The following is a 27,281-nucleotide window of genomic DNA, read 5'->3' on the forward strand; positions in this document are numbered from 1 at the left end:
TAAACAGCCTAAACTCAGCTTTATTGTTTACATGCAGCAAGCTTGGGTACCTCTGCACTGGAATCATCACTGGTTTCCCTGTGCCAGAATAAGCACAGGGAAAGACACGTTTTATTGGATCTTTGCACCGTTTTCTGTCACTCCATTTCACGAAGTCTGCAGATGTTTCTTATCTTATACTTTTGCTAAGGTTGGAAAATCCAATGCCGACACACGTCATTAAGACTTTTTCCCCGCCTATGTTCTCTTCCTCAGGGGTCTTTGTTTCAATTTTAAACATGATCTGGAAGAAGCTTCTCAGGTGTCGGAGAAACTCAATTCTGAAGGAGAGAAAACAACAGAGTTTAAGAAACAAAACAGAAAACCCATTAGCAGTATGTACTAATGCTAATTCCAGCAATGACAACAGCGAATAGAACATGAAAATATTGCTTAGTACAGAGAAACAAGCCTACGGGCTAGTGACGCCTACTGAAACCAATGCACTCTCTGTATGAGCAGAGAGAGGAGGAATGCCTGCTAATATAGCAAGACAAAACAGTGAGGGAGGGAGAGGAGGGAGAGGAGGGAGAGGAGGGAGAGGAGGGAGAGGAGGGAGAGGAGGGAGAGGAGGGAGAGGAGGGAGAGGAGGGAGAGGAGGGAGAGGAGGGAGAGGAGGGAGAGGAGGGAGAGGAGGGAGAGGAGGGAGAGGAGGGAGAGGAGGGAGAGGAGGGAGAGGAGGGAGAGGAGGGAGAGGAGGGAGAGGAGGGAGAGAGAGATGTAGCCAGACAAGGTCACTTACTCATGATGCTGACTCTCAATCAGGGTCATATGAACCCCATACCAACCTGTGGTTCTTTTCCCTTCCTCCCAACGTTTAAAGCAGAAATAAAAGATAAACAGGGATAGCCAAGAGGTTGGCCTCGGGTGCATACTTTAAAAACAGAGACATCAGATCCTAAAGCACGTGTTTGATTTGTATTACTAACTTGTCCCTTCTTAGTTAAATGTTTAGTTAGAACCACATTCAGACTCAGAATTCTTTCCATTTTCTCTCCTGATTTTCAGAGAAAAAAAGTCATTTATTTTCCTTTCATCATTTTAGAATGAGAGGCGCAAAGAGACTAAACAGACACAGTGCTCCTAAACGCACACTGACTGGAGTGCAAGTGACAGGAAAAGCTACTGAAAAGTATAAAAAAAAAAAACATAAACAGCTGAGAAAACATTCCTCCTGGCTTCCCTGAAACAGGGAACAAGCAATTACACCAAAAGGCTACAAATATAAAATTGGTAATTGCTCCTCACAGAAGCCTGGTCTCTTCCAGTCATGGCCACAAGCAAGTCTGCAGTCTTGAACTAAGGTTTAATCTCCTGCAGCAACTGGTATATGCCCTTCTTAGGTTAAGTTTCACCTTTAAAGAAAGGGAATGTGCACATCCAGTCCACACATTTGTTTGGCTGGCAATCTGGAAAAAGCCTCTGCTCTGCATGCTGAGAGACCATAATCGCAAGGTAATCACACTTGCATCTTTACACCAAATCAAGGGAAAGTACCCACAAAATGGGAAGCAGGAGACCAAGAGGATAGGACTGTCCCCACTGCAACATCACGAGGCCTCCAAAAGCCTCCTGCCAGCTCCTATTCACGGAAATTGTGAATAAGCACAATGAAGTTACATGAGCAAGAATTGCCTTATCCACACGCCTTATCCAGTTGGGCATGGTGCTGCTCCTGCACTTTGGTACGTACATGGGGAGAGGAGGGAAACAGCAGGAGCCAGACAAAGAGAGGCTGCTGTTACCTACACTGGTCTGTGCTTAGCAAGATCTAAGAGTTATCTCTGGGGCAATCAGCTGAAAACCTCTGCAGGGTGAATGTGGGCACATGGCTCCCCACACTATGTACACCTTTCTACCTCACCTTCCTAGGCTGGTAACTGGCCTCAGCACAGACACTAGCTCTCTCATCTCTCAAATGAATTAACAGTTGAAAGAAAGAACTGAAAAGTGCCTTTTCTTCCATGCCTCCCCATCTGCAAAATTTCTGGTTGCTGCTAAAATAGGCAAATGGGCATAGGCTGGCACAAATTCTTCAGTAAAGCTGACAGGCAACAAGCTCTGTACCAGCCTCCTCCTTAGCTGGGTCCTTTCCCAGAGCTCTGGCAGTGTAACAAGAAAGCAGCCAAGCCCAAACCAGCAGGAGCAGCATGCTGAACTACAAGGAGGGCACAGAATAAACTGTACAAATGCCAGAGGCAGCAGGGAGCCAGAGGCTCAAGGAAAAATCCTAAAAGCTGATGGGCAAACCTTGCAACATGTTGGTGGGATCAGTTCAGTCTGTACCCCTCTTTGCACTGTGTGGACTACCATGCTTCTCTACCTCTTCTCCCTTTTAAATAAAGGCAGAGTGAGAAAAAGCAAGAGGGCTTTGCTACAGCCCCTAAGTACATGGAGAAGGCTCACGGGAGCAGGAGCAAAGGGGAGTTGGGAGAGAATTTGTTTGGGAGCAGCACGAGGCCAGCTCTGTCTTACAGCAGTAGAAGCACAAGTGGTAAGGGCCCTGGAAATAGGAGAAAAGGAGGGGGGAAAGGCATGGGTATGTGACAGAAGTGCAACAGAAAGCAGGTTTGTATTAGCTTGAGGCTGATATGGGTCGTGTCTGCGAAGATTTGCACCTCAAATAATAGCGGAGGCTGCACCAAGCATACGTGTACAGGCTGGAGGACTGAGGGAGGGGGTGAGAGGTATAGAGGAGTTTAATTTTGCAGGAAATTTAGACTCTGTATTCAGGCAAGAACAAGGCAGAGCTGAACCCTTATTCTCAGGCCCAGGGACAGCTACATGAGCCACACAGGAGGTTTTCTTCAGGGCCAGGCGCTTTCAAGTAAAAAACAATTCTACTACCAAAAAAAAAAAAACCCCAAACCCCACCCTGAGAACAGCGCAGAGCACAGTATTGCTCCCTGCGCCCCACCAGGGCCCCTCCCCGACAGCTGCCGGGAGGAACCGGGGGAAGCCCGAAGCCAGGCCTGACCTGCCGCGGCCTGCGGTCAGTGCCCGGACACTCAGGCCGCCAGGGGTCGCCGCGGTGCGGGGAGGTCCCGGCCCCGGCCGGGCTGCGGGGAGCCGGCGGCAGGTGGAGGGGCCGGGGGCGGCGGGGACGGGCACCCCCGACCTCGGGCCGTGCAACGACCAAAAGCGGGGGCCCGGGCGGGCAGAGGCGCCCTGCCCGAAGCAGCCCCGCCTCTGGGGCTGCGTCTGGCCCCGTCCCCTCCTCTTGAAGACCCTAAATGCTCGCCAAATCAAGGGCCAGGGCGCTTAAGCTTTCCCGTTGCTCTCCTTCACTTACCCCTGGCTCACGCCAATTCACCTGCAGACAGACTAGCCTGTCCTGTGAGACTGATCTCTGTGAAGTGGCAACACAGCCAGCACCCTGCATCTGGTTTTAAGATCAGCTTGACAGAGAGACGCTTACTTCTGTGAAATCTGGATTATAAAACGAGAGGACGTAACCCAGATGGCCACAGGCCAAGTGGTCTTTTTGGTGACCAGTGTCCCCAGTACCACTCAGGACAGCCCTGCTTATGGTGTTGTGCCCCCCCGCCCCACTATGCCATTAACAGGGGCAAAGGATGTCTCCTGTGGAAATTCCCAATTAAATTTGGGAGAGGCTTCCTTATTCTGATGTACATATTCCAAAGCACCATGTCCTCACGCAGTGCTCTCGTCTGCCAGCTGAACTGTCGCATTCATGCTACATTGTGCTAGACAGGGAAGCCCATCTGGCATAATGGGGCTTACAAATAGCTTCAGATTCTGCAGGGTGAAAGTGTTAAATGCAGAGATGTCACAGCCCCAAGAGGGAAACAGAGGGACAATGAAGTGGAACATGACAGTACTGCAATTTACTTCAAAAGCCCGTGCATCCCATGAGTTGTTCTGTAGCCAAACTTCCCAGCTCTTTATGAGCTGCCCTAGTGAGGGCACAGTGGTGCTGCAGACAGAGCTGTGTGATCTCTGAATAGATGCTCATTGGACTGATGAGTCACAGATTCTCACAGAATCACAGATTATTATGATCTCATGTGACACAAGCTGCTTCAGGATGTCTGCTCCTGACCTTCATCCCTGCCGCGTGCTCCTTGCTCAGAAGAAGTGGACAACCCACCTATTTGAAATCAGCCTGCTTACAAAATAAACTAGTGTGTTTGCATGATTTTCATAGCATGAAAAAAAAAAAAAGACCCAAAAAAGACTGTACAATGACAAGGGATTCGTTTGTTTCACATGCTTAACTGTGCACTTCAAACACTGACATCTACTTTTTGTAAGCCTTTCACATGGATACTTACTTTACAGGATACTTACTTTACTTACTTTACCCCTGTGCAATGGGAGGCTCCCCTGTCTTCCCCTCAAAATCTGGTGAATGTTGTTGCCAAGATATCAGGGGTTTAGAATAGCAGTTAGGCAATTTCTAGCTCTCATGTGATGGCACCACCATTCTTCAGTTATCACAGTACTGTACCTTTCACATATACAGCACCGGTACCATGATAACCGAAAAAGGACAGTTCATAGTCTTATTACTTGCTGCCGTTGTCAGATAAGCAACCCTCCCTCCATTTGATTAAAGGAAAACTGCTCAGTCTCTAGGAATAACTGTGATCTAGTCAATCACCTGTCAGTCCGATAGAGTAAATGAGATTTTTGATACTGGATGTCCTTCTCCTAACTTTTGTAGTTAGGAGAGTTGTAGTGTTGCAACTAGCAATGTAAGAAATTTAGTCCTTTTCTATCCTCTGAACCACTACCAGCCGCAGACAAAGCTTTAATAAAAATTGGGTCTGAAGGACTAGACAGAAGTCCGCTGCTCAATAGGGCTAAAGCTTTGGGGTTGCACATAGTTCCATGAATTGAAGTCTTAAGCTGTTTCCTATGGGCAATCACAGCTTTAGCGTTTGGCTAGCCGTTTGAAACATGCAATTTAATGTCACAGCTACAAAGAGATCACTAAGAAAAGATGGTAGTGTATGCTAGGCAACAAAAAGCAAACTGATGTACATATACGATCCAAGACCAAGAACCAACAATAAACCCCATCTCTGCAATTCTAATTGCCTCAGAACCAGAAATAATATAGAACAGTAAGAGAATCATCTTGTAACGTGTAGAAATAAATACTAGGTAACTTGCACAACCCGTCTCATTTGAAGATGGGTACAAGTTGTTCTATGCATAGCCACACGTAAAGTCTTTCATGTACAAAAAATAGCTGTGCAGTAAAACTAGCGAATTAAACAAGACTGGGTAATTAAACTGAACAAAACAACTTACGTGTATGGAGATAGAGGTCCTAACAGGACTTTGGAAACATCCCGTTGTCTGAGGGTCATGAGGAGCAAGGCAAGGCTCTGATTTGTTGAATCTACACAGCCGCCCTGCAAACCAAAATGTTTTAATAATTAATCTCTGTACAAACCAGAAATTCAGCTGGGAGAAGAGTAAGGAAGGATAAAGATACACTTAAAAGGCTGAATTACCGCTCCCAATTTTCAAGGGCCAAAAAGATAAAAATCTATATTTTGTAACAATGACAAATTAATTTTACATGGCAGGCTGGGAAAGGAACAGAAGTAAAACAAAACCCAGTAACAAGGTCACATTAAAGATCCCTCCCATCTCTCCCAACCTGTTCTCTTCTAACATGACAGAATATAAGCACTGAAGAATTTCTTTGCAGTAAACTGAAAATAGGTATTCATTATAGTTCATGTGCATTTGAAGATACCATGAATTGCAGCACTTTATGATAACTATAAAAAGTTACATTCAGACAAACAGTTCAGCATTAGCAGCAAGCTTGCAAAACAGCAAGTTAAAAGTTATTTCACACACATCTACCTAAGCCCTTGCTGCTAACTTTTGTGGTTTTACATTTGTAAAACATTTTTCCCCCTACTTAAAATGGAAGAATTTTTTTTAATTGCTATGTGAAAGAGCCATTCATAAAATCATGTAGAACTACACATACTCTTGTACATGTTTGACTGTAGTAAGTAATACATGCATGGTAAATTGTTTTGTATGTGGAAGGTGTCAACTATGACGCATATATAAATTAGAATTGGAAGGCTTTCTTTGTAAACAAAGCTTGAACGTAAATTAAAAGGGATACTATCAGTCAAGACTGCTCTAGAGAGAATTTACCAGCTATGACTATGCAAACATATTGAAAAAAGAAAAAAATATCTGGCATAACATTATTTCAGATTGTCCTCATATTCATCCTGATCCACAGCCACATGAAATCTGTGAACAGTTTCCTGCTCTATCAGGCCTAATGCTAAACCCTCTGAACAGGCTCTCTGGAGAGAGCAAAACTAAAAATTCATCCTTTTAAAAATAAATTCTCTAATCAGGTAAACTGACAGTTACTCTTTGTGGGCAAGGAGTCATCATTTTAAGATATAACACCACACAAAAAGGCAAGGGAGGAGCAAAATAAATTTTGGGCTACACAGATTAAGAAAACACAATGACGTGGCAATGTCAGCACATTTACTCAGTAAGAGAGCAGAAAGGAGGACCTTTCCAAGGAGAGTTACTGAAGGTTTAATTTTCAAGATGGCCTTGCTTCAATGTGACAAGTTTCAGCTCTGTTTTTCTGAAAAAAAGCCTCTGCACTTCATGCAACTAATGTACACCACAATGAAGGAAACATCTTTATTGCCTTCACTACCACGACCTAATTCCTAGCAACATGCTCTTACAGAATCCCTTGCTCTTTTAACAGTGTGAACCTGCCATACCAAAGTGAAGTTCATGCACTCAACCTAACGCCCTCTATGGGACTGATAAAAATTGTGCTTTGTCAAGACAACGGTGAACAGGGTACCTGCAGAATTTGCTGGTGTGATCTAGAGCCACAGCTCTCACCAGCTGTATTGGCAAATCTGAAAAACATGTACAAGAAGCAGATGAGAGTTTGGTAAGGAGTATTCCTGACACAGGACCTTCTGTTTTTGTAGTTCAGTTAGTAATTTTAAATGTGCTCTATCACTTGGATGAAAACTTTACCTTTTCTAAGTTTTTTTTTTTTTAAAGCCGAAAACATTATAAAATATCTATTTTTATGACCAAATTTATACAAAAGCCTCAATCAGCTTGGAGACAACCACGTCCTAAACAATGCAGCAAAACATGTTGCATCCATCACGTCCTAGCTGCTTACATAAGCTCTCTCACTGCAGTGAGTCAGTTGTCCCCGCTATTGTTGTGCATTAGCAATGCACTCTTATGCCCATTCCCACACAGGCAGTTGCCAGACAGGGAAACTAAGTGATTTGCTTGTAATCTAACAATGACAGAACAGTAACTTGTGCTAAATGAAGGCCATGCTGCTCCCAAGAAGGCCAACTTTTTTCTCTCAATCCACCTGCCACTTACTCAAGAGTCCAAAATAAAAAACAATCCTCCCACAAGAAATGGGATGGGCAAAGTCAGAGCCAAAGCACTGGCATTTGTTCCAAAACAGCTGGCACTCGTTACCAACCTAGGATGCAGCTTCTAGTCTGTATTAATTCAAGTTATCGCAGTTTCTCCATTATTGTTTCCATTGACAACAGAGCCAGATCCAGCTGGATGTGACAATTAGAGACACAGATCACTTAAAACCCCATCCATTTTGCAATGTTTTTATAAAAATACCACAGCTGACATGCACATACAAATTATCACAACTCTGGATATTGGACAACAGTGTTTCAAAGACGATTATTCTTCTGAGCTTGACCCCAGCTTTGATTTAGTCTTGGTTATCATTTGGCATACAACTTCCTCCCTTATCTGTGTGGTACATGTTTGCATGCCTCAATAATTTGTTATGTGAAGTGCAGAGGTTTGGTTTGGTTTGGGTTTTTTTTTTTTTTTTTTTTTTAGAATGGAGCAGAGCCTTGTCACACTGAAGTAAGGCCATCTTGGAAATTAAGCCTTCAGTGAAATGCTTCACTCATTTTAGCTCTAGTTAAATAAAATAAATAGCCTTACCCCTCCTGCCCCCACCAAGCCCCACTAACAACTCGACCTTTCTTCATTAAAGAACTCAGCCTTAAATAGGTATTACATCCTCCCCTATTTCTCACGATCACAAGGAATATAAACATTCAATCCTTTTCCAGTTCTTCCAGGCCTTTCCATTCTGATAATCACCTGCTATATAAAGCTCCCATAACTAAGGCCTTTCAAAGACAAGAGGAAAATCCTTATTGGCCTTCTACAATTAAGCTTAGGTAAGAACTGCATATGGATTTGTAAAGACAACGCTAGCCAGTCACTCCGCTAGCCAGTCACTCCGTGCCCCCTCTTTCAAGGCCACTGTAATGAGCACTGTGCCACTTATTATTAGTCAATTAGCTCCAACATCTTTCCATCAACAAATGTACATCAAAAAGCTCCACCAATTCCAAGCATCATATGCCCCCTTTCATTTCATTTTGAAGGCTTAGTAAAATGGACCATTAAGCACTCAACAAGACTCAAATCCTTAGATTTCCTAGGTTTTCAAGTTCACATAATAGCGAGCATTAAGCAAGCACTTCAAGAGACATCCCTGGGCCCCTTTAAAGGGTAATGTGGGTGACCCTGACAGCTAAAACCCTTCTACAGAGAATTATTTCCAATGCCCCCAGGATGCCATTTTCTGGTCAACCCTCCCTGGCTCCTGCAGCACAGTAACTACAGGCAAAGACACAGATGGAGAAACAGTCTCATAAAGAGAGGATCTAAACACAGCAAGAGAAATTCTTCCTTGAGCCCTGCATTCAGTGAGTTCCTGGTGTAAAGAGAGTGGGACTTAAAGAGTGTCTGTTAAGAACAACCTATTCTTGCCCCATGCACAGCTTTCCCAAATTTTTACTGTTACACTACATTATCTTATCTAGGCAAAGAAACTTAAAAAAAAAACCAGTATCTTCAAACTAAGCAAACAGTGTATGCTTTGCAACATGTTTTTATATCCTCTTTGGGGTCAAAACTAGGTCAAACTGACCTAAGCTCAAAAAAAAAAAAAAAAAAATTAAAAAAAAATCAATGAGAAAGCACTGGCCCAGAATCTGGAAAGATGGGCTGTGTGAGCATGTGTGTCATACATAAACTCAAGTGTGCATCCCTAAAGCTACAGAACAAAACCCACCCTACTGCCTATGACACAGGGAACGAGAAGTTCATGAACACTGAATAAGAACCGAGCACTCCAGTGCATAAGCAGCACGATAGCCAAAAATGCTAAGGAACAGGAACTTTTCCACCATGAGCTGCTGCAGCGGAGGACCACAAGCAGTCCATACACTGCTCAGCACTTGTCAGTTACTCTTGGACTGAAGGGGCCCCCACACAAAAGAACCTTCCAGGAGCACCAGCACTACCATAGCCACAGCTAACCACCTCACTGACTCAGAATCTGATCTTCAGAGACTTTGAAACCTTGTGGCCTATTACTTCATCATTCAAAGACTTGCCTGACCCTATTTCCTCCTCAAATACTTTTTTTCTGATGTCCCAAGATCCTCACTACCCTGGTGCTTTGCAGAATTTGACTCATTACATTCAAATGGCTGCAGTACACTAAAGCAGAACATTACCTGGTTCAGGCCTTTCCAGTCCCCCTCGTTTCAGAAGTTCCCTGTTATCTGACTCTTAAGAAAGTATGTCATCTGGACAAATTCCCCCACTAGTTTCAATCTGTCAAATGCTGGATGGTTTTCAAAGGAAAAAAAATACCTATTGCTGCTGATATATGTATGTGGAAATCGGATTTTTCATGCCTCCAATTGTCTGACTACCTGAAGATGTTTTCCAACAGGTTTATACAAAGCAACAAGTGTACCAAATTTTAGGTTGGTTTGTATTGGGTTTGGTTTTTATTTTGGGGTGAGGGCAGAGGAGGAAGCTGAAAGATTTTACAATTCACCCCTCAAATAAAAATAGCTACCTGTCACTACATAATTGTAGAAACAAAGAGATGTTTCAGTTACTAGTTGTGAGTGTGTTCTCCATGCATGCTGGACTTTCAAATGGAGGAAGAATATTTGTGGTGTTTCTATGAGATAAGAACCCTGGGCTAGAAAGGGAAAGTCCTCTAGCAACATGGTGCATATCCTGAATAAACAAAGACAACATATTAATGGAAGACCAGAACAAGTGGGAAGCTGGTAATTCAGACAGATGAAGGGTTTGCAGCTGAGAAAGGAAAAGATAACGCAGGCACAGATAAACAATCTACTACAGGCATGGATGTGATTTATGAGGTTAAGGGGTATTTTTATAATTCACTACATTACCTAATCCAGAATCTCACTAATGGCATTTTTAATACTTTGTAAAGTCCTATCAGGTTGTTCCAGTTCAGAGCAATTACTTTTTTAAAACAGTGAGTACAATTTGTAGATGACTGCCTCCTAAAGGCCAAATGTGTTTTGTTAATACAAACAGCTACTTATTTTAACATTTGTGGAGATATGCAAAAGCAGGTAGGTTCTTTATTAAATCAGAAACTCACTATGATGCTAATTGCCAAATAATTTGTAAGGCTGAAAGCTGGTCATCCACTAAAAGTCTCACCACAAATGAAAAACGTTCTAATACCAAAAAAAAGTTAGCTGCAGAAGACTGATGCATTTAAGATTCCTATGCTAACACTTGTCCGAGCTCCTTTCCAATGAACCATTCAGCCAATTCCTCATAAAACCAATAGATCTCAGCACATTTGACTTTGTCATCATCATCATAAAGCAGCCACTATTGAGGCTAGCTGCCTTTCCCCCCTGCCTTCTTCCTCGTATGTTCTCCCACCCATAATTCCAACCACTAGTTTAAGAGCATTGACTCTATTAGTACCCCTCCAACTTACTATTAAAAAAAAGTAACAGCCCATGTGAAGCCAACTGAATTCTGTTGCAGACAGAAAGCAACAAAAGAAAAATGTGCCACTACTGTGATTCATACATCATCTCCTGGATATGGGAAATGGCCCAGTAAGTCATTATACTGTTAATGGAACCATTCAAAACCACTCCTTACCTGGATGAAGACACTAGCAGCACCAGATCATTTCTCTGTTCAGATCCAAGCCTGTCTGAGAGTGTCCCCAAACCACCTCCTCCTTTACCAATATGTCATTGCCTTCTTCCCCTACAGCTATACACACAAAACATGTTGGCCACTTACCCTGTAGACCTCCTCAAGCAACAGCTTTGCACAATTCTGGCCAAGTTCCTCGGGAAGCACAGCTGTTCCCTGGCCCTGAGGATCTGAGGCTAGCTCAGCACTGAGAATAGTGCCATTGATGGTTTCTGCAGTAAGACACATGCCAAAACCTGGTGATCTAAAAGAAAGGGAAAAAGTGCTTTCGATTTAAGGACAAAAATTGAGTAATAAGCCAAGAACTACTCCCAGCCAACCTCCTCCTCAAGTCACAAACAGCTCCTCTCATAGGACAATACTGGGAATCTGACTTGCTGACAAATTTCCTGTTCTATACATTTGATTCACCCTGGGAAAAACATTAACAACAGTATTTAAAAGTTAAACCCAGTACCACTTGCCCCAAACCCACTGTGCTGGCTATTCCTGGCACAAATTCTTTAAAAAGGAAAAAAGGAAAGGAAAAAAAAAAGAATAAAATATTCAAACCTCAGAAATATCCTCCTTCATTAAAAAAATTTTTATTTAATTAATGTTCAATGAACATTTCAAATGTATCCAGAATTTCTTCTCTGTGACATTCAAAACCAAAACTAACTTTCTTTAGGGATCGAGCTCTTTCCCTGGAAGTTTCAATATTTAGCAAGATTAGACCGTAGCCATGGCACCAAGCAGGAGAATACAAAAAAAAGTTACATCCACATTACTTGTATTTCAATTGCTTCTGTTCACTTTCAGTTCAACACCATCCAAATCATTAACAACTGTGTAAGAATTCTGAACATATGATTTGATCAGAGCTTAGGATCCTACAAAATGCTATTGTGAGAGTTAAGAAATATTTTTGCTATAAGAAAGTCACAGATGGCTGAGTACAGCTTGCTGAGAAATCAAAAAGTTGTAAGGGAGGAAAAAAAAAAGTCACAAAGATCCTCTTATTTATAGGCTCTGGAAGAACACCAATAGCTAGCCATTCAAAATAAGGTTAACTTCCCACCGTTCTGGACTCCTGCTGCCTCCACCACCCAAACTTTTTAGTTAAAATAGTCCCACTGACCCAAAACTGTAAGGAATGTCACCAACATCAACAAACCACAAAATCAACCCCCAAACACCAATACACACAAACACTCCCAGTGCCAGAAAAACAACAGTTCCTCCAGAGACATTTCAGTAGGGCAGGAATGAAAAGATATCAGTGGTTCCCACCCATATTTAACTGCGTGCACTTGCTGAGCAACACAGAAGGTATGTTAAAGATGTTTCTCTTCTCCTTTCTTTGCTCTGAGAGAGAGATAGAGATCTAGACAGCAAGATAAGAACAGTGTCAAAGATGTTATTTTTCAGACAAGTATCCTTTAATAACTATACCCCCTGGCAGATTTTGTTAGTGTTCAGTGGCATGTGGCCATCTGCCTAAATAAAAATTAAAATCACACAGTGCCTCATGTACGTGCAGACAGTATAAGGAAGCATCCGCACAAACTTTTTGCTGCAAATGCTCAAAACAGAACCAGGAAGTTTCTCTTTGGAGAGACATTACAGGTGGCAGAAGATGCTCAAATAATGTATTCCTTGGAACTTTTGGCACTGTGGAAGAGATATAGTTCAACGCTTTATATTCTGAAATCACGACTTGTTTTGGGCTGGGCACAGATGGGCTGAACTAGTCCTTGCTGGTCTTACCAGAGGCACCATCGGAAACAACGAGGCATACTGCTTTCCTTCCTTGTACTGCCAAGACACACACACACACAAGCACTGGGAACCAGGTAATAAGGCTTTGCCATAGTGGCACAATGTTAGTATCAGGTATACTGCAACCGTGCTGGCACCATACTTACACTGAATGTGACAGCACAGCAGCATCAGAAAGCTACATGCACCAGCAAGGTGGAGAGGGATTCAGTTCCTCTTCCCATGCTGTTGTTCATCCTCCTGCATGGGCTACCCATGCAAAAAGTACATGTAATGATGCTGCCCCAATTCATTTGAATTTTTCACTTTGTAGATAAAAAAAAAACAAAATAAGACCCCAAAACCTCACAGCTCCCAGAAGAATTTTCACAATTCTGATCACTGTTAACAGTCTGGAGCCTCAAGACTCACTAACCTGGGATATTAAATATGATGAAGGATTGGAAAAGAGGAAAAATACCTAAAAGCGAGTCAACAATTTTTAGACTTGTAAACTTGCAAACCTAGCAAGTTTTCTTTAAGGTAATATTTCAAAAAGCAGAAACAGTGAAAGAAAATGTGCATGCTTGGATTTGAGCACACAGACAGAAGACAAAAAATTAGTTATCCAGAACTCCTTTAACCTCAACAAAAAGTGACAAGAGGACAACAAAGCTGAAAGACATCAGTAAAATTGTCTGAATCACATCCATCACTTCTGTGTTCTGCTGGCAAGCAAAATCTGTGGAAGTACAGTAAAATACTCTCAACTTTCCAGTCCTCACTAGTGAAAGGACACTCTTTCAGCTATTTATGTAATGGTAAAGTAGAAGACAACCCATGCAGCTCAAATACTTTCGAAAACAGTTTGGTCCCATCCTTAATATTACTGTTTCCATCAGAAGGTGTACAGTCAAGTTTGAATGTTAGTTTTCACAACACACCATGGCACCTCTGATCTTAATCTCACTTCAAAGCAACAGTTTAAAACTCAAGAGAGCTCAACAATGTATTACATTCCTTGTTTAAGAAAACACACTTCTATCCCTGTACCACAAGTAAGACAAACATATCTAGTGAATCATTTCATTTTTTCCCGTGAGAAATATTTATTCCAAGTCAGCAAAACAGAAGATCATAGTCTAAAACTCAATAAAATCACAGATCACAATACCCTAGCAGATGAACAAATGCAGAATTACATTTCTGTTCCCTGTGAATACTGGATACTCACTTTCCAGAGCTGACTCCCTTCATATGATCCGTGTAGATATAAATGTCTGGGAGGAATTTATTCAGGATGCTCCTTGCAGATTCCACCATTCTGTTTGCCATCTGTGGTGACACTCTGACAGAGTATCTACATTCCTGAGCTAAGGAACTCATTGTGAACACAAAAGAAATTTAAACCAGAGACAAAAGTGGCCACTTATCCTGCCAGGTGTTCTGTTGTCTACTGGCTTGAAGGACCACTTAACAGCCAAACTAAAATGAGACTGCCTCTCACCAGGCTTACTAAAGGCAAACTTTTATCCGTGAGAAAAAGCCCAGGAAAACCTAAAGGAAAGCAGAAGTTCAAAAACCTGTAGTTCGCATACATTGACCAAATCCAAAGTGGCCCAGAATGGTGCTGTGTATTAATGACAATTTAGAAAGATGGCACTAAAGCCATGATCATTGCTTTCTCCTTCACACAGAAACAGAGGATCAAACTACTTAACTACAGAGGTGGACAGGGGCATAAGGGAATTACTGTCTTCATGGACAGACCATGACAAACACCACCAAAAGCACACGGAGCTGCCTCCTTTGTTATTCTACAGCACACACACCCAGTAAAATTGCTCTCACTTGGCAATGCTGCACTCATCCATATGCCGCAGTTGGAAACAGAAGTCAAGGTGTGCTGTTCTCACACACAATTATGATGGTATGCCATAAAGTAAAAGGAGGAACAGGCTGCAAGTCTGCACCTCTGGCAGGAAATCTGCCTCCATTCCTGCTTTCCTTTTGGGTAATCAAAGCCAGACCACGTTTGGGACTCTCAATCACAAATTAAACTACAAGTTGGTCAATGCTCAAGAGAGAACAGGAGCTCATGAAATACAACCTTTAGTATGCCTTCCCTGTAAAGGATTTCTACTGTCTTCCTACGGTGACAGCAGATTCATGACAGATACCATAAAAAAATGCAAGAGAAAAATAAACAAAAAAAACCCCACAAACAAAACATTAACTAGATGTGCAGTCCTGTTTGCTAAAGTGAGTACTCCACAACAATATTTTGTGCCCTTGTCTTTGTGTGGAAGTAAAACCTCCTCCACTTCCACCTCCAGTGGCAATACTGAAGGTGAAGAGCTAACAAACTTCTCACAACACAACAAAAAGCTCAGTTCACATGTGTGCAGTGAGGTGTAAACTGAACTAAACTCTAAGCTCCCATCCAACATTCTGCTAGACTTATTAACAGCCAAGATGCCACCTATTCAATGCATAACAAAACTACATTTGTTACTACTGGATTTATGCAAGGTAAGATTCCTTTTAGTGCTGCTACATCATGTGATGGAAGGTATTTTAACTTTTTCTTGCTATTGAAAAGATTTTAAATAGTGTTGTTCAGTTTGAAATTTATTTACTTGTCTGCTGATGCTTTTTGAACAGCAATGTTCTGAACACAGCAGTTTTGAGACATGGTCTTGAAATGCAGTTGTGTGATCCCTCTGTGTAATGGCACCCTGTGTTACCTGGATTCTTGCTCAGTAACACAGGTGCACTTCTGTGACTTCAAGTTGGGAGACTTATTTTTTTAAGGCAAACTCATTTAAAAGAAGAAGAAAAAAAAGGATACGCAGTTCCTCTGATGCGCTTGATTTTGCCAGGGTCTGTGAACTGAACAGGCTGCAAGACCTTTCTCACTGGACAAGCAAAGAGTATCTCTCCACCCCCTTTGGGAGGCATTCCTCTCCGATTTATCTAGAAACAATAATGGATGAAAAAAGCAAGTTAGTAAAGAGCACAAAGAATGCACTTACACACTCAAAAATTATAGCTTTTATTTCAATATAATAAAATGTTATCAGTAGGGGTATTATGTGAACACAGGTGAGCAAAAGACATCCTAAAGGCAGAAATGGCCCAAACCTATAAGAAAAACTGATTTATTTTTTTCTTCCTCTCTCTCAAGTACAGTAGGGCATGGCTTCTCAATGGAAAACAAAACAAAACCAAACCAACCAACCAAAAAGCCAACACCTTTAGTAGGAAGGCAGCCTTTGCTTAAGACTGGTCTCTAACAGCAAATTTGTACCTCACTGCTGAAGAAAGTCTAGAAGTATTTGATGCTTAGTATGGATCATTCCCACAAACAGGCCTGGCCAGTCCAAGCCTGTCCCACCACACCAGCCAACGTCCACAAGGATGGGGATGGGACATGGGCCTGCAGGTGGCTCTGGCTCAGGGGGCCCACGGTCAGGCAGGGCAGGGCTGTGGGAAGGTGGAGAGTGGCCCTGCTGTGTGGTTGCTGGAGCAGGGGCTGACACTACCAGGGGGATGACATGGGGCCCCGGCCCATGGGCAGGGTGGAGGGAGGCACCCCAGGGGGGCTGGCAGAGCAAGCAAAAACTAGTAGTGCAGCTAGGGCCTTCACACATTTCAAATGAGCATTCTTAACTTTGAAAAGCTATAGTTTCTTTCTCCAACCAAAAAAAGTCTATTCTACATTCAGATTTATAGGGCTTGTGAAGAGTGTAGTCTTTGAAACAAAGTTTCTTTCCTGGGTTTTCCAAACTGGAAGCAAACCTCAATCACCCAAACACAGATCCAGCACCTCTGCTGGTAAAGGAGGCAAAAGATTCTACTATTACTCCCTAGCCCTAAGCACAGGGCAGGAAGAGTAAGTGGAAGGAAAAAGAAATTAAATGAACAGAAAAGGAACAAGAAAGCAAAAAGGTTTCTTAGCTTACAAAGATCCCTGAGACTAATAAAAGTCACTACTTTCTCCTTACCCTCTCTACCCATAGCCTTTGCCTCTCTCTTCTACCACATCTTCAATCACTGCATGGCTGGTGTGCCATTTAAAACATTCCAAGAACAAGAGGCATTTTTAGAAATGGGTATAGCTACAAGTAGATACCAGCAGCAAACATATGGCCCTGTGAAGCAGTGCAAAAATATCGTTTCAATATGTACTAGAAAAGAAAGGAACAAATTGTCTTACCTTGATTTCCAGACTTTCACCATCAATTCCAAACCTCTTCAGCAGGGGTAGAGCTGTTGCCTTAAGGACATCAACCTATAGAACACAGAATTAAAAAAGGATACTCTTTATTGGAAGTTACAGAGGTCAGTAATTTAAAAACCATTGCATTATGAGGTGTCTAACAAAGACGAGGGTTGTCCACACTAGGTATTCTATGGGAAGACATGGGAATGCAGCATAGAGAGCTTTGGCTACTCTTAGACTACCACAGTATCTCATTACTTAAAAAATTTGCTAGAAGAAGTTACTGGGAGATGGAATTTCCTATTCTGGATTTCTTCCTCAGCCTGATTTTTATTTCTATTATGGTTCAGCTAGAACAACTCACTTGTTTTTCTGAACACAGATATTGATAAAATTATTTTCTTCTGTCATTGCTAAAAAATTTCTATAGCTAAATAAATCATGATTGCAAGAACCTTTGCATTTTGGAGCAAGTCCTTCATTTCGCAGGAAGGACCTCATTCTTTTGTCAAGAACTTATTTTCATCTGTTTCTGAGAAACAGAAGCTTCTAGGTAACTTCTGTTGAAATACTTAGAAGAATCTGAAGTGGGTGACACATCACCCATGCACTCCCTTTGAGCCAGATGCTCACCACATTCAGGTCTGAGCAGGATTTTCCTTGCCACTGCTCCTCCTAATTGCTGACCTAAGACAACAGTGACTGCCGTCTTCTTCGCTCTGCTGACTCTTCAGTAGCATTGCCAAAGATGACAAAAATGATTTAGCAGTGCAACGGCACAGGGAGTTACCCAAGAGAAGCAGTTTGGGAGAAACAGGACCAGGACAGCATGACCAAAAAGGAACTAAATTCAGGTGAAGGAAATGGGCATGTAGTAGACAGCAGTTGAGGAGGAAGGAAAAAAGCACCCTCCTTCCCATGCTTTCAGCCAGAATCCACAATTCTTGAGTTTCATTCTCTCTGCTTGGCAGAGAATGCAAGCCACTGACAAAGTAGTAGCACACACCTCACCTACAAAGCTGTGAACAACCTGTTAGGCTCCCAGAGTAGCTACAAGTGTATGCTGCAGTTCTCATTCTTCAGATCCTGCTGGCCAACATACTTTCTTTCTTACAGAGAGGCATTTGGTGTTGTTTTTAATGGTAGTATCAATATTTGAAAGTCTTCATTTAAAAAAAAAGTAAGTCAGTTATTACATTTTTATATTTATATATTTTATATTTTTTTTTACAGCCAGGCTACCTTAATTCAGCCCCTTGGTAGTATTCATTATTCACAAAAATTCGACTTTTAGAGCAAAAACTTCTACGAAAACTTCTGTGTGCACACACACAGACACACATGAATACCACTGGTAGAAGTTCCAACAAGTTGATCTGGTCCACATTAAAGTTACACAGTATTTCTCTCTCTTTCTTAGGAAACAACAACCAGTAAAAAAAGAATAGTTTCACTGTGTAGGTTACAAACTTCCTTTCCCTTCTCCATTTCCACTTTTGCAGTTCTGGACTGAAGTCTGTATCTCTGGAGAAAGCATGTTATGCCAGCATTAGGAAGCTGGATCAATTTTGAGTCTGGTTTGCCTGTTTCCAAAAATTTCAAGACTTGCCATAGTTTTTAGTCCTCAGACAAATTCCAGGCATGATACTTACCAGGTACCAGACAGACACAGAATAAGAGACTGTCTCTGTTCCAAATTTGCAGCCTAAATAGAGAAGGTAATCAGCAGTGTAAGTGGAAAAGGCTGTTCCGCTTAGCAGACAAGTGGAAGTTCAGGCAGGAGAGGTTAAGTACTTCACTAGAAATCACATGACGGTAGCAGAACTGAGACCTGAAACCATATTTCTAGTCTCTTGCCTATACTCAGCCATAAAGCCATCCTTCAGCTCCCCTTGAAGGGCAGTTATTTCATCTCCAGAGCAAACAACACAACACTGAGTTGTACCAAAGCAAATGCATCATACAACCAAGAGCACACCTCACCACTAATGCCAACAACTTGCTAAGTCATGTAGACTTTGGTTGTTCACAAACAAGTGTAAATACAAACCTTTTTCCTTTAAAGAAATCTACAACAATTAAAAAAAAAAAGTAACTTTCAGTGGTTTGCAGAATCCCTTAGCTAGTGCAAAACTGCAGAAAAACAGACAGACCCTACAGCACATGGCTATCTAGGAAAGGGGCAAGCACTAGCTGGCCTGCATAGACATTAGCACTGCCCAGGAGAGCATTTTTCCCTGCCATACATACAGTGTTATGTTTTGGGGAAAAGGGTGTAGACTCAGGGTGTGGGGAAGAACAAAACCAGAGTTTAGCAAGTAAAAAAGAAAAAAAAAAAAGACAGAAAAGTCAGTAAGAAAAACTTCTGTTTTCCTGGGATTACAGACAACTGCTGAATTTTGATTAGCACTGAAGATTATTCCTCCCAAGCCAACACTTCATATGCTAGTCTCATGCCAGCATGAAAGTAATTTCAGTTTTAAGTCCCACAGCATAGCTGTAAAAAAACTTCAACACTTGCAAACCCAAACATTAAGAATGATTATTCTAAAACCAGGTTACTGCAGCACTATGTATCTGTCAGAATAACAACATGTAGAGAAGGAAAGGAAAATAAGAGCTATCACTTGCGTGCCACCTCCATTCCCTTCAAAAAGGCACTTTACAAAGACACCCCCCACATACATACTCTCTATACAGAGAAACTTGAAACGACCCCTCAACTCTATATGCCAGTCCCACATGGCTGTTCCCACTAGCTATCCATGGTCAGGTCTCAGCAGTGGTTGCGCAAAGAAACATAATACAGATGTAGGCTGCCACTTCAGGCTTCTATTCCAAAGCCATGTCTCTTCCCGACAAACGTGAGGAAAGTAACATCCCTCTCACTCATTGAGGACTTATCACTCACACATTATCATCACGGTCCAACCTGGAGCAAGGGCACATTACCCTCTATTTCAGTGGCCACAGTACTCTTTTGGAATGGCATCAGCTGTCAAAGAGCTTTCCATTGCACTCCATTGGAGGGCTATTAATGTATATAAACAAATGCTAACATAAACATACAATACTCATAACTCCAGGAACTCAGCCTGACCTGTGCCTCACTGAACACAGCTGAAGCCTTTCCTTCCACAAGCCACCCTTTAGAAACGCCCTTCCTCTCACCTTGACCACTTCCACACTCCCTACAGCAGGAGATCTGCCATGTTCCCTTTCGTTCTCCTGACAAGGTGGTCTCTGGCAAAGAGCAACATCAAACCCACAACAGCACAATCACATCCAACACATATTTTTGAGGCTCTGTAAAAGCTGAGAGCGGATTTCAGAAAGCCCAGTGGGTCAGCCTGCCTGCTCACTACTACCATGAGGGAAAGGTCACGCTTCTCTGGCTGCCCAGACATTCCTGCTGCTTACCTCGTGGATGCCTCCATGAGAAAATGCATGGGTACAGCTCTCTGCCATTTTGCCAGTTAGTTGAACTGACTTAGAGAAGGCTCTGAAAAGCATCTGGGGTATTGGAGTACACTGGACTGTGTGGCTGAAAGCAGGAGATATGGAGGGAGGATGGGCAGGACTACCTTCTCCTTTCAAGGACAAAGGGGGTGCTACAGGATCATATGTTTGTGTGTGTATGTACATATGTATTTTCACATACATATATGTGAATTTGTACATTTATATGCAGGTGACAGATGTTGAATGCGCTCATGCAAGGATACATCCTGCAGAGTTCATTTAGTTCCAAACTAAAGACTTTTACAAAACATGATACCCCTTTTACAAATAAAAACAATAAAAATTCTCCAAAGATGATGAGCAGTTGCCTTGCCTATTGTACCTATGAAGTTGAATGGAAAGGTTCTTACATGAAGAGCAGCAAGGAAAACTCCTTGACTATTTTAAACTACTCACAAGATATTTACATTGGTTTGCCTTTCCCCTTGGAAAGCCAGAAAGTGTACAGATGGATAGACAAATTTAAGCATCCCTTTTTTGGGCAAGCATAGGTAACAAATGTTCACCCAGTTTCTAAACACCTTCTGCCTACTGAAAAATAAAAAGCCCAAATCAATTTGAAACCAAGTTTCCATTTACTTAAGCACACAAATCACTTAGGGTAGCACTTAAACTTGTGCTTTTAATCTCAGCAACCTGCAGAGCCCTATGCTATACAAAACATCTTGTAAAACTCCTTAAAGTAGTTTATTGGTGTGCACGAGGTTTAATGTTTACTCAGGCAAGTTAAACAGACATAAACTAGTTTTAAACCAGTTTTAGGAATCGGTATTCAGTTATCACCACTTAAAAAGTTACTACATGAACTGAGTCACAGTAAATACAGTTGTGCTTCTACAGCACAACGAACTTAAGATGTAACTCCTTAGCACGCACATCTGCATTTTACTTACACTTAAGTGTTAGGTACTGTGATTCAGCTGATGTATGCTAACACCCTTCCCTGTCTGAGCTTTGGCCAGTGCAAGTCCCCTTCGAGCACAAACCAAGTGGCTCAAATTCTCACACCCATTTCAACTAAAATTGTTTAACCTCTGTTATCCCATGTGACTGATGCCTGAAAAAGGATAATTTCCAGAATCAAGACTCAATTGCTTAGATGAGTGTCCAAACTTATTCGAAAGCAACATTAAGACTGGACTGCTCTTTTTCTCCAAATTCTTCAAGAATTTCTCCATTATGATTAAACAGATGCAGTCAACCAAAGGAGACTTCTTTGATTCTTACTACTTATCACTTCTATTCAGTACTTCTAATCATAGTGACTGACAGGTTAGCGAAACAGGCATTTTACTTTTTTTTCTTTTCCTTTTGTTGTTGTGTTTTTTGGTTGGTTTTTTTTTTTTTTTTTTTGACAGTGCTGTGTATAATAAAGGATTTCAATCATCCTTTGGCTCATGTGGGTGTCTTCACAGAGCCACAGGTGAGAGAACAAGTGTTTTTAAATGACAAGAGAAGCACAGCTGAAAAGCCGTAAATACGAGCAGGACACAGAGGCTTGTCTGCAATTATACTTAATAGTATTTGTTCATTTAAACTCGTGAAGTTTTCAGATGACTATGTTTCCTCAATCTACTCAGAGGAAAACAGGCAATCTCCAATCACCACTCAAAAGGTAAATAGCAGTGCTGTTCTCCAACAACCATTAAGTTTCGGGTTTTTTGGGAAAAAAAAAAAGCGCATAACCACTAACCATTACTTCAGTGTTTTAATCCCACATTATCCATAGCTCATTTTTGTAACAACACTGTTAAAACAAAGGACTGTAAATCAGGAGTAACAGAAATCAAGGCAAGCATTTCACAGTTGTTTGATCTACCATGGCTTCTAGCATCTTTCTGAAGAATTAAGAGTTATTACATATTTTTGCTACTGTAATTTCATAATTGTCATGTGACTTCTGTTTCTAACAGAAAGAAGGTTTCACAGTAGCACTGGTATAACTATGTCCAGCACCTAACAGAAGAGAATGATTCCTTCCTTGTCACACTCAAATTTTAAAAACAATCTCCTCTTTTTAAAGTAAATACATGTGTGGAGTGGGAGAAACAATCCACCTAATTTCTAAGAGAAGAGGAGAAGCAAACCAGGGACAGCTCCTCACACTGCATTTAAAGGGAATTTCCAGGGGAGAAGACAGAAGCAGTACAGCACTGAAAGTCAAAAGGTGGATTACAAACTGCAGTTTGTAGTGTGATGCAGAAAGGCAACAGTTCAGCAGATGCTTGTTTGATTCAGAGAGTGTGCTGGCAGATGCACTAACACTTCACAGAATCACAGAATGTTAGGGATTGGAAGGGACCTCGAAAGATCATCTAGTCCAATCCCCCTGCTGGAGCAGGATTACCTAGACCATATCACACAGGAACGCGTCCAGGGGTTTTGAATGTCTCCAGAGAAGGAGACTCCACAACCTCTCTGGGCAGCCTGTTCCAGTGTTCGGTCACCCTCACCGTAAAGAAGTTTTTCCTCATATTTATGCGGAACCTCCTGTGTTCCAGCTTGCACCCATGATACATGAACACTTGGATACTTCTGGATGCGAGGGATGATAAAAATGCAGCATATTTTAGAGACTTATTCCTAATTTTTTTTTGATTAGGGAAAAAAAAAAATAACCCTCCTCTGGTACTTAAATTTTATTACTTACTGAAGGATCTACTTGATCATTTGTTACTCCCCTCAGGACAATCTTCAATGGATGTTTCATGAAAGGTGCCAAGCAGAGCAGACTTTCCAAATAGTAGCCAATACTCCGGCTGGGGCTGCAGTCATGTTCCAATGAGCCTCCGTACAGAAGACCAGGCTGATAATACAAGGTAGTACCTGGAAAGATGCCAGTAGAGCAAACCAAATCAGGGTGCTAGCAGCACACTGGCTGTTACTACAGCATAAAGACACTTTACAACGATGTATGCAGGCAAATTGGAGACAAAAGAATTTATGGAAGACAGTAGCACTTCCAGCATGCTGTTTCTATGTCTGCAGTTAATAAATCAGCCAATGCACATGACTGCCTGTATTGCACATTTCTCCCTTCCCCTCCTCCTCAAAAATCAAGGATCTCTTAGCAACCCCCAAAATGCTGATACAAGCAACTACTATCCTCCACAGCAGGTAATTCTCCACCAGACCGTCACATCATCGCTATCTCGGCATATCTGGTGGTAGTTCACCTACTTTATTGATCAACTATAATCCTTTAAAAAAAAAAAAAAAAAAAGAACAAGAACCAGAACCAGATGAGATTTTTATGTGGAATGCTTCTTGCTCAAACCAACCCCTTTTCTGACCATGACTAGGCAAGCAGCCTTGGTCAGAAATCTGCCTTTGTAGAAGGCAAACCTTGCCTTCTACAAAAATCTGTTCTGGTTCATACAGACCTTCCCCCACTACGAAATCCTACATACCAAACAAAATACTAACTTAATTCTTGAGCAATAGAGATTCCTTAACTCTCTGCATTATGGTGGAACACTGATCTTCTTGCATGCAATCAATCACTACAGAACTTTTCAGCTTGGTTATTTCTGATCTTCTCAGTCAGTGCTATCTGAACACCTACCTCTGTCAAGCCAAAACTCTGATTTCACTGCAGCAACTGATAAGCGCCCAGAAGACGAGAACAGAGAAAGAAGAGGAAACAGATCTCACCTGTTTGGTTTATTTCAATCTGAGAGCCATTGGTCAATTTGTCAATGAGGCGAATAAAACTTGCTTCAAAATCTGAGGAGTAGAACAAAGACAGAATTTTAAAGTTCCTTACATTTATTCCTGGAAAAAATAAGAAACTTCAACACCATACTTGTACATTTTCCCTTTCCTACCTCTCACGATAGTAAGTCTACCCTCCCTCTTCAACTTGTTGTGGTATAATTCTACCATATGAGAAACGGCAACTCACTTTAAAGGGAGATGTTAATTTGCGCTTCCATGCGTACAGGCATCTCAAATCAATTGAGATGCCCCCAGATGTGATCGTTGGACTAGCCATACTCATCTCTCTGGCACACAGTAAGTGATACAAGGTGACGCTTCTGACCACAGTGGCCTGAGGGATCACTCAAGCTCAGGATAAAACCTTTGACAATTTACAATTTGCTAAGTACAAAGCAAAATGTACAAATCCTAGCAAAGAGGACCCCGCATATTTAAGCATGACAAGCTAATAACAGCTTCCCATTATTCTCTGTAAGTCTTAGTTTAAAAGAAGGGGACGTTCAAATGTGAACTGCTGCTGCTGCTGCACAGTCGTTCCACAAACACAATTAGCTATCTACAGACTTTCAAATTTTCCATTTCCAAAACTGTCATTAACATAATAAAGGCTAGAGAAATACAAGTCTCCCCATCGCCTCTTCTCTTGCTTACAGTGTACACTATAGCAGTACATGTGGAACTAATTCCTCAGTTTCTCTTGTTTGTATGGGCTCTCGCTCAGAAACAAAGGAAAGGACAAGTACATTTAACAAAAAAAAAAAAAGAGAGAAGGAGGAATATTCCAGTATTCAGGTATCCCAAGCTGGTACAGACTCAGTATCAAGGAAGATATATGAACATACGCAGAGTTCAAAACCCAGGTAGTTCTAAGGACCAACAGCACCTGCATAACAACTGGCAGGTTGCAGAACTTCCTTAGCAATAACCCTGTGTTACTTCTTAAACCAGTAATCCTTGGTGCTGTCTCCAGGCACATCAAGGATAGGGGGATCATTAGGGGCACTCAACATGGCTTCACCAAGGGGAAGTCATGCTCAACCAACTTGATAGCCTTTTATGAGGACGTAACCCGGTGGATAGATGATGGTAAAGCTGTGGATGTGGTCTATCTCGATTTCAGTATTATGCAAATATTAACAAACTGTAATTTCTGCAGGTAACTCTTTGGTTTAAATGTTTATGCCCCAGTTGCACAACGCTGGTTCTGCTCTCTGTTATGATAATTTCTAAATTTGAAGTTTATATGACAGCATTGGAGCCCCTTACAGAGCAAGAGTGCGTCCTTGTGAATACACATTTCCCTCTTGGAGAACAAACCCATAGAAGAGTTTTCATTGCAAATGTTCCAGTCATGAAAAGCAAAGAGAGAACATTTGTGTTGAATCATCAACATAAATCAGGGTTTGTTGTTATTATTTTTCTGCTACGCTCACGGTTTACATTTTAACCCATACTCAAAAACATGGCAAAACCTACAAACTTTACCACCCCCAAACATCCCATGGTAATAATACTTTGGGTCACGGTAAACATTACGACAAGCACGCAAGAAAGTCTGACAGTTTTGGAAAAGAATTTCTAGCTATAAACTGAAGTCCCCCTCAGTAGGCAGAGCAGCATCTACGCTGGTCCTACACGTTCTGAACTTCACACTTTGCCCCCAAAATAACTGAACACCACGATAATGTTTCTTCCTCAGTCTCTATCCTATTGTCTTCTCACTTCAGTTAAATGAGGAAGTTTACGTTGGGGTGCCAAAGGTTCTGTACAGGAATCAAGAGGGTACTCCCTGAGCATGGTTTCCCTCAAAGGAGTCCACAGTGTCGGAAGCTTTCAGAAACAATAAGTAAATGCATTACACGTCTTTTCATCTTCACTACTATTTGGGCAAAACCCAAATAAAAATCAAAGCATAAAACCTGACCCACCGAACCTGCAGTCACTGGGGCTCCCACAAGGGGACGGGGAGCACGCTGCCGGGCAGGCGGCAGCCACCGACGGCACGTTCTGCCGCTCTTCCCTAAGAGCCTCCTTTCCGAGACACGAACCACCCGCGGCGCCGGCAGCGAAGTCCACGCACGGCCCAGCGGGCGGGTCGGATCCACGCTGGGCATCTCCTCCCGCTCCACCACCGCAACGCCTCAGGCCCGGGGCGGGGCGGCAGCACAAGTCCCAGCCTCCCGGTGCGCTCCGTGTGGGACCGGCCCGCGGGGTCCCACGCTGGAGGGAAAGCGTGACCCCGTGGAAAGACGCAGCTGCAGGGCCGAGCGCGAAGCCGCCCCGCCGCCAGCACGAGGTCTCTCCGTGGCACCAGGACAGGGCTGCCACCAAAACAAGGCGGCCAAGTGACACCCCCCGCCTTGCTTTGGCCTCTCGCACCACTCCCACGCTTCCCCCTCCCAAAGCCCCGCTACCCACCTGTGCCAGCCCCACCCGAGACGGCGACGGCGCCGCGCCGCCCGTGCCAAGTGTGCGGGGCGCCCCGGGGAGAGCTCTTCCACGCGGAGACACCGGCACGCAACCGGGACCCCCGGCACCCGGCCCTCTCGGTGGGACCGGCCGGGAAGAGGACGGAGCTGCCCCAGCTCCCCCTGCGGGGCTGTCCCTGCCCGGCAGCAAGCCTCCGGCACAGCCGGCGCCGGTGCTTCTCCGCCCCCTTGCTCCCCGACCCCTTCCCCCAGCGGCCGCCGGTGCCGCCGCTCACCGCGGAGGCCGGGGTCCTCCTCCTTGGCGCGGATCTTGCGGATTTTCAGCGGCCGCCCGCTGAGCGTGGCCAGCACCAGCCGCTGTCGCAGGAAGTTGCACCCCGCGTAGCTGAGGCACTGCGCCTCACCCGCCATGCCGCCGCCCGCCGCGCCCACGTGGTTGGGAACAGGAAGCACTGCGACCGCCGCGGGGTTAAAGGGCAAGGGGCGGTGCGGCGGCGGCCAGTAGGGGGCGGGCGCGGGCCGCG

At 43.0% G+C, this 27,281-nt stretch overlaps 1 protein-coding gene across 1 annotated transcript; it reads right to left on the bottom strand.

The window, feature by feature from the left end:
* On the bottom strand, nucleotides 1-27,175 carry RCL1 (RNA terminal phosphate cyclase like 1). The gene is made up of 9 exons (XM_068423821.1): nucleotides 27,033-27,175; nucleotides 24,263-24,334; nucleotides 23,259-23,434; nucleotides 17,081-17,155; nucleotides 15,713-15,837; nucleotides 14,096-14,221; nucleotides 11,209-11,365; nucleotides 5,320-5,423; nucleotides 1-320 (listed from the first exon to the last, which is right to left on the bottom strand). Exons 1-9 carry the CDS (start codon nucleotides 27,166-27,168, stop codon nucleotides 170-172), a joined length of 1,122 nt encoding a protein of 373 aa, XP_068279922.1. The 5' UTR covers nucleotides 27,169-27,175; the 3' UTR covers nucleotides 1-169.
* Nucleotides 27,176-27,281: the final 106 nt, after the last annotated feature.

Source organism: Nyctibius grandis, chromosome Z (assembly GCF_013368605.1).
Source record: "Nyctibius grandis isolate bNycGra1 chromosome Z, bNycGra1.pri, whole genome shotgun sequence".
Classification (NCBI taxonomy): Eukaryota; Metazoa; Chordata; class Aves; order Nyctibiiformes; family Nyctibiidae; genus Nyctibius; species Nyctibius grandis.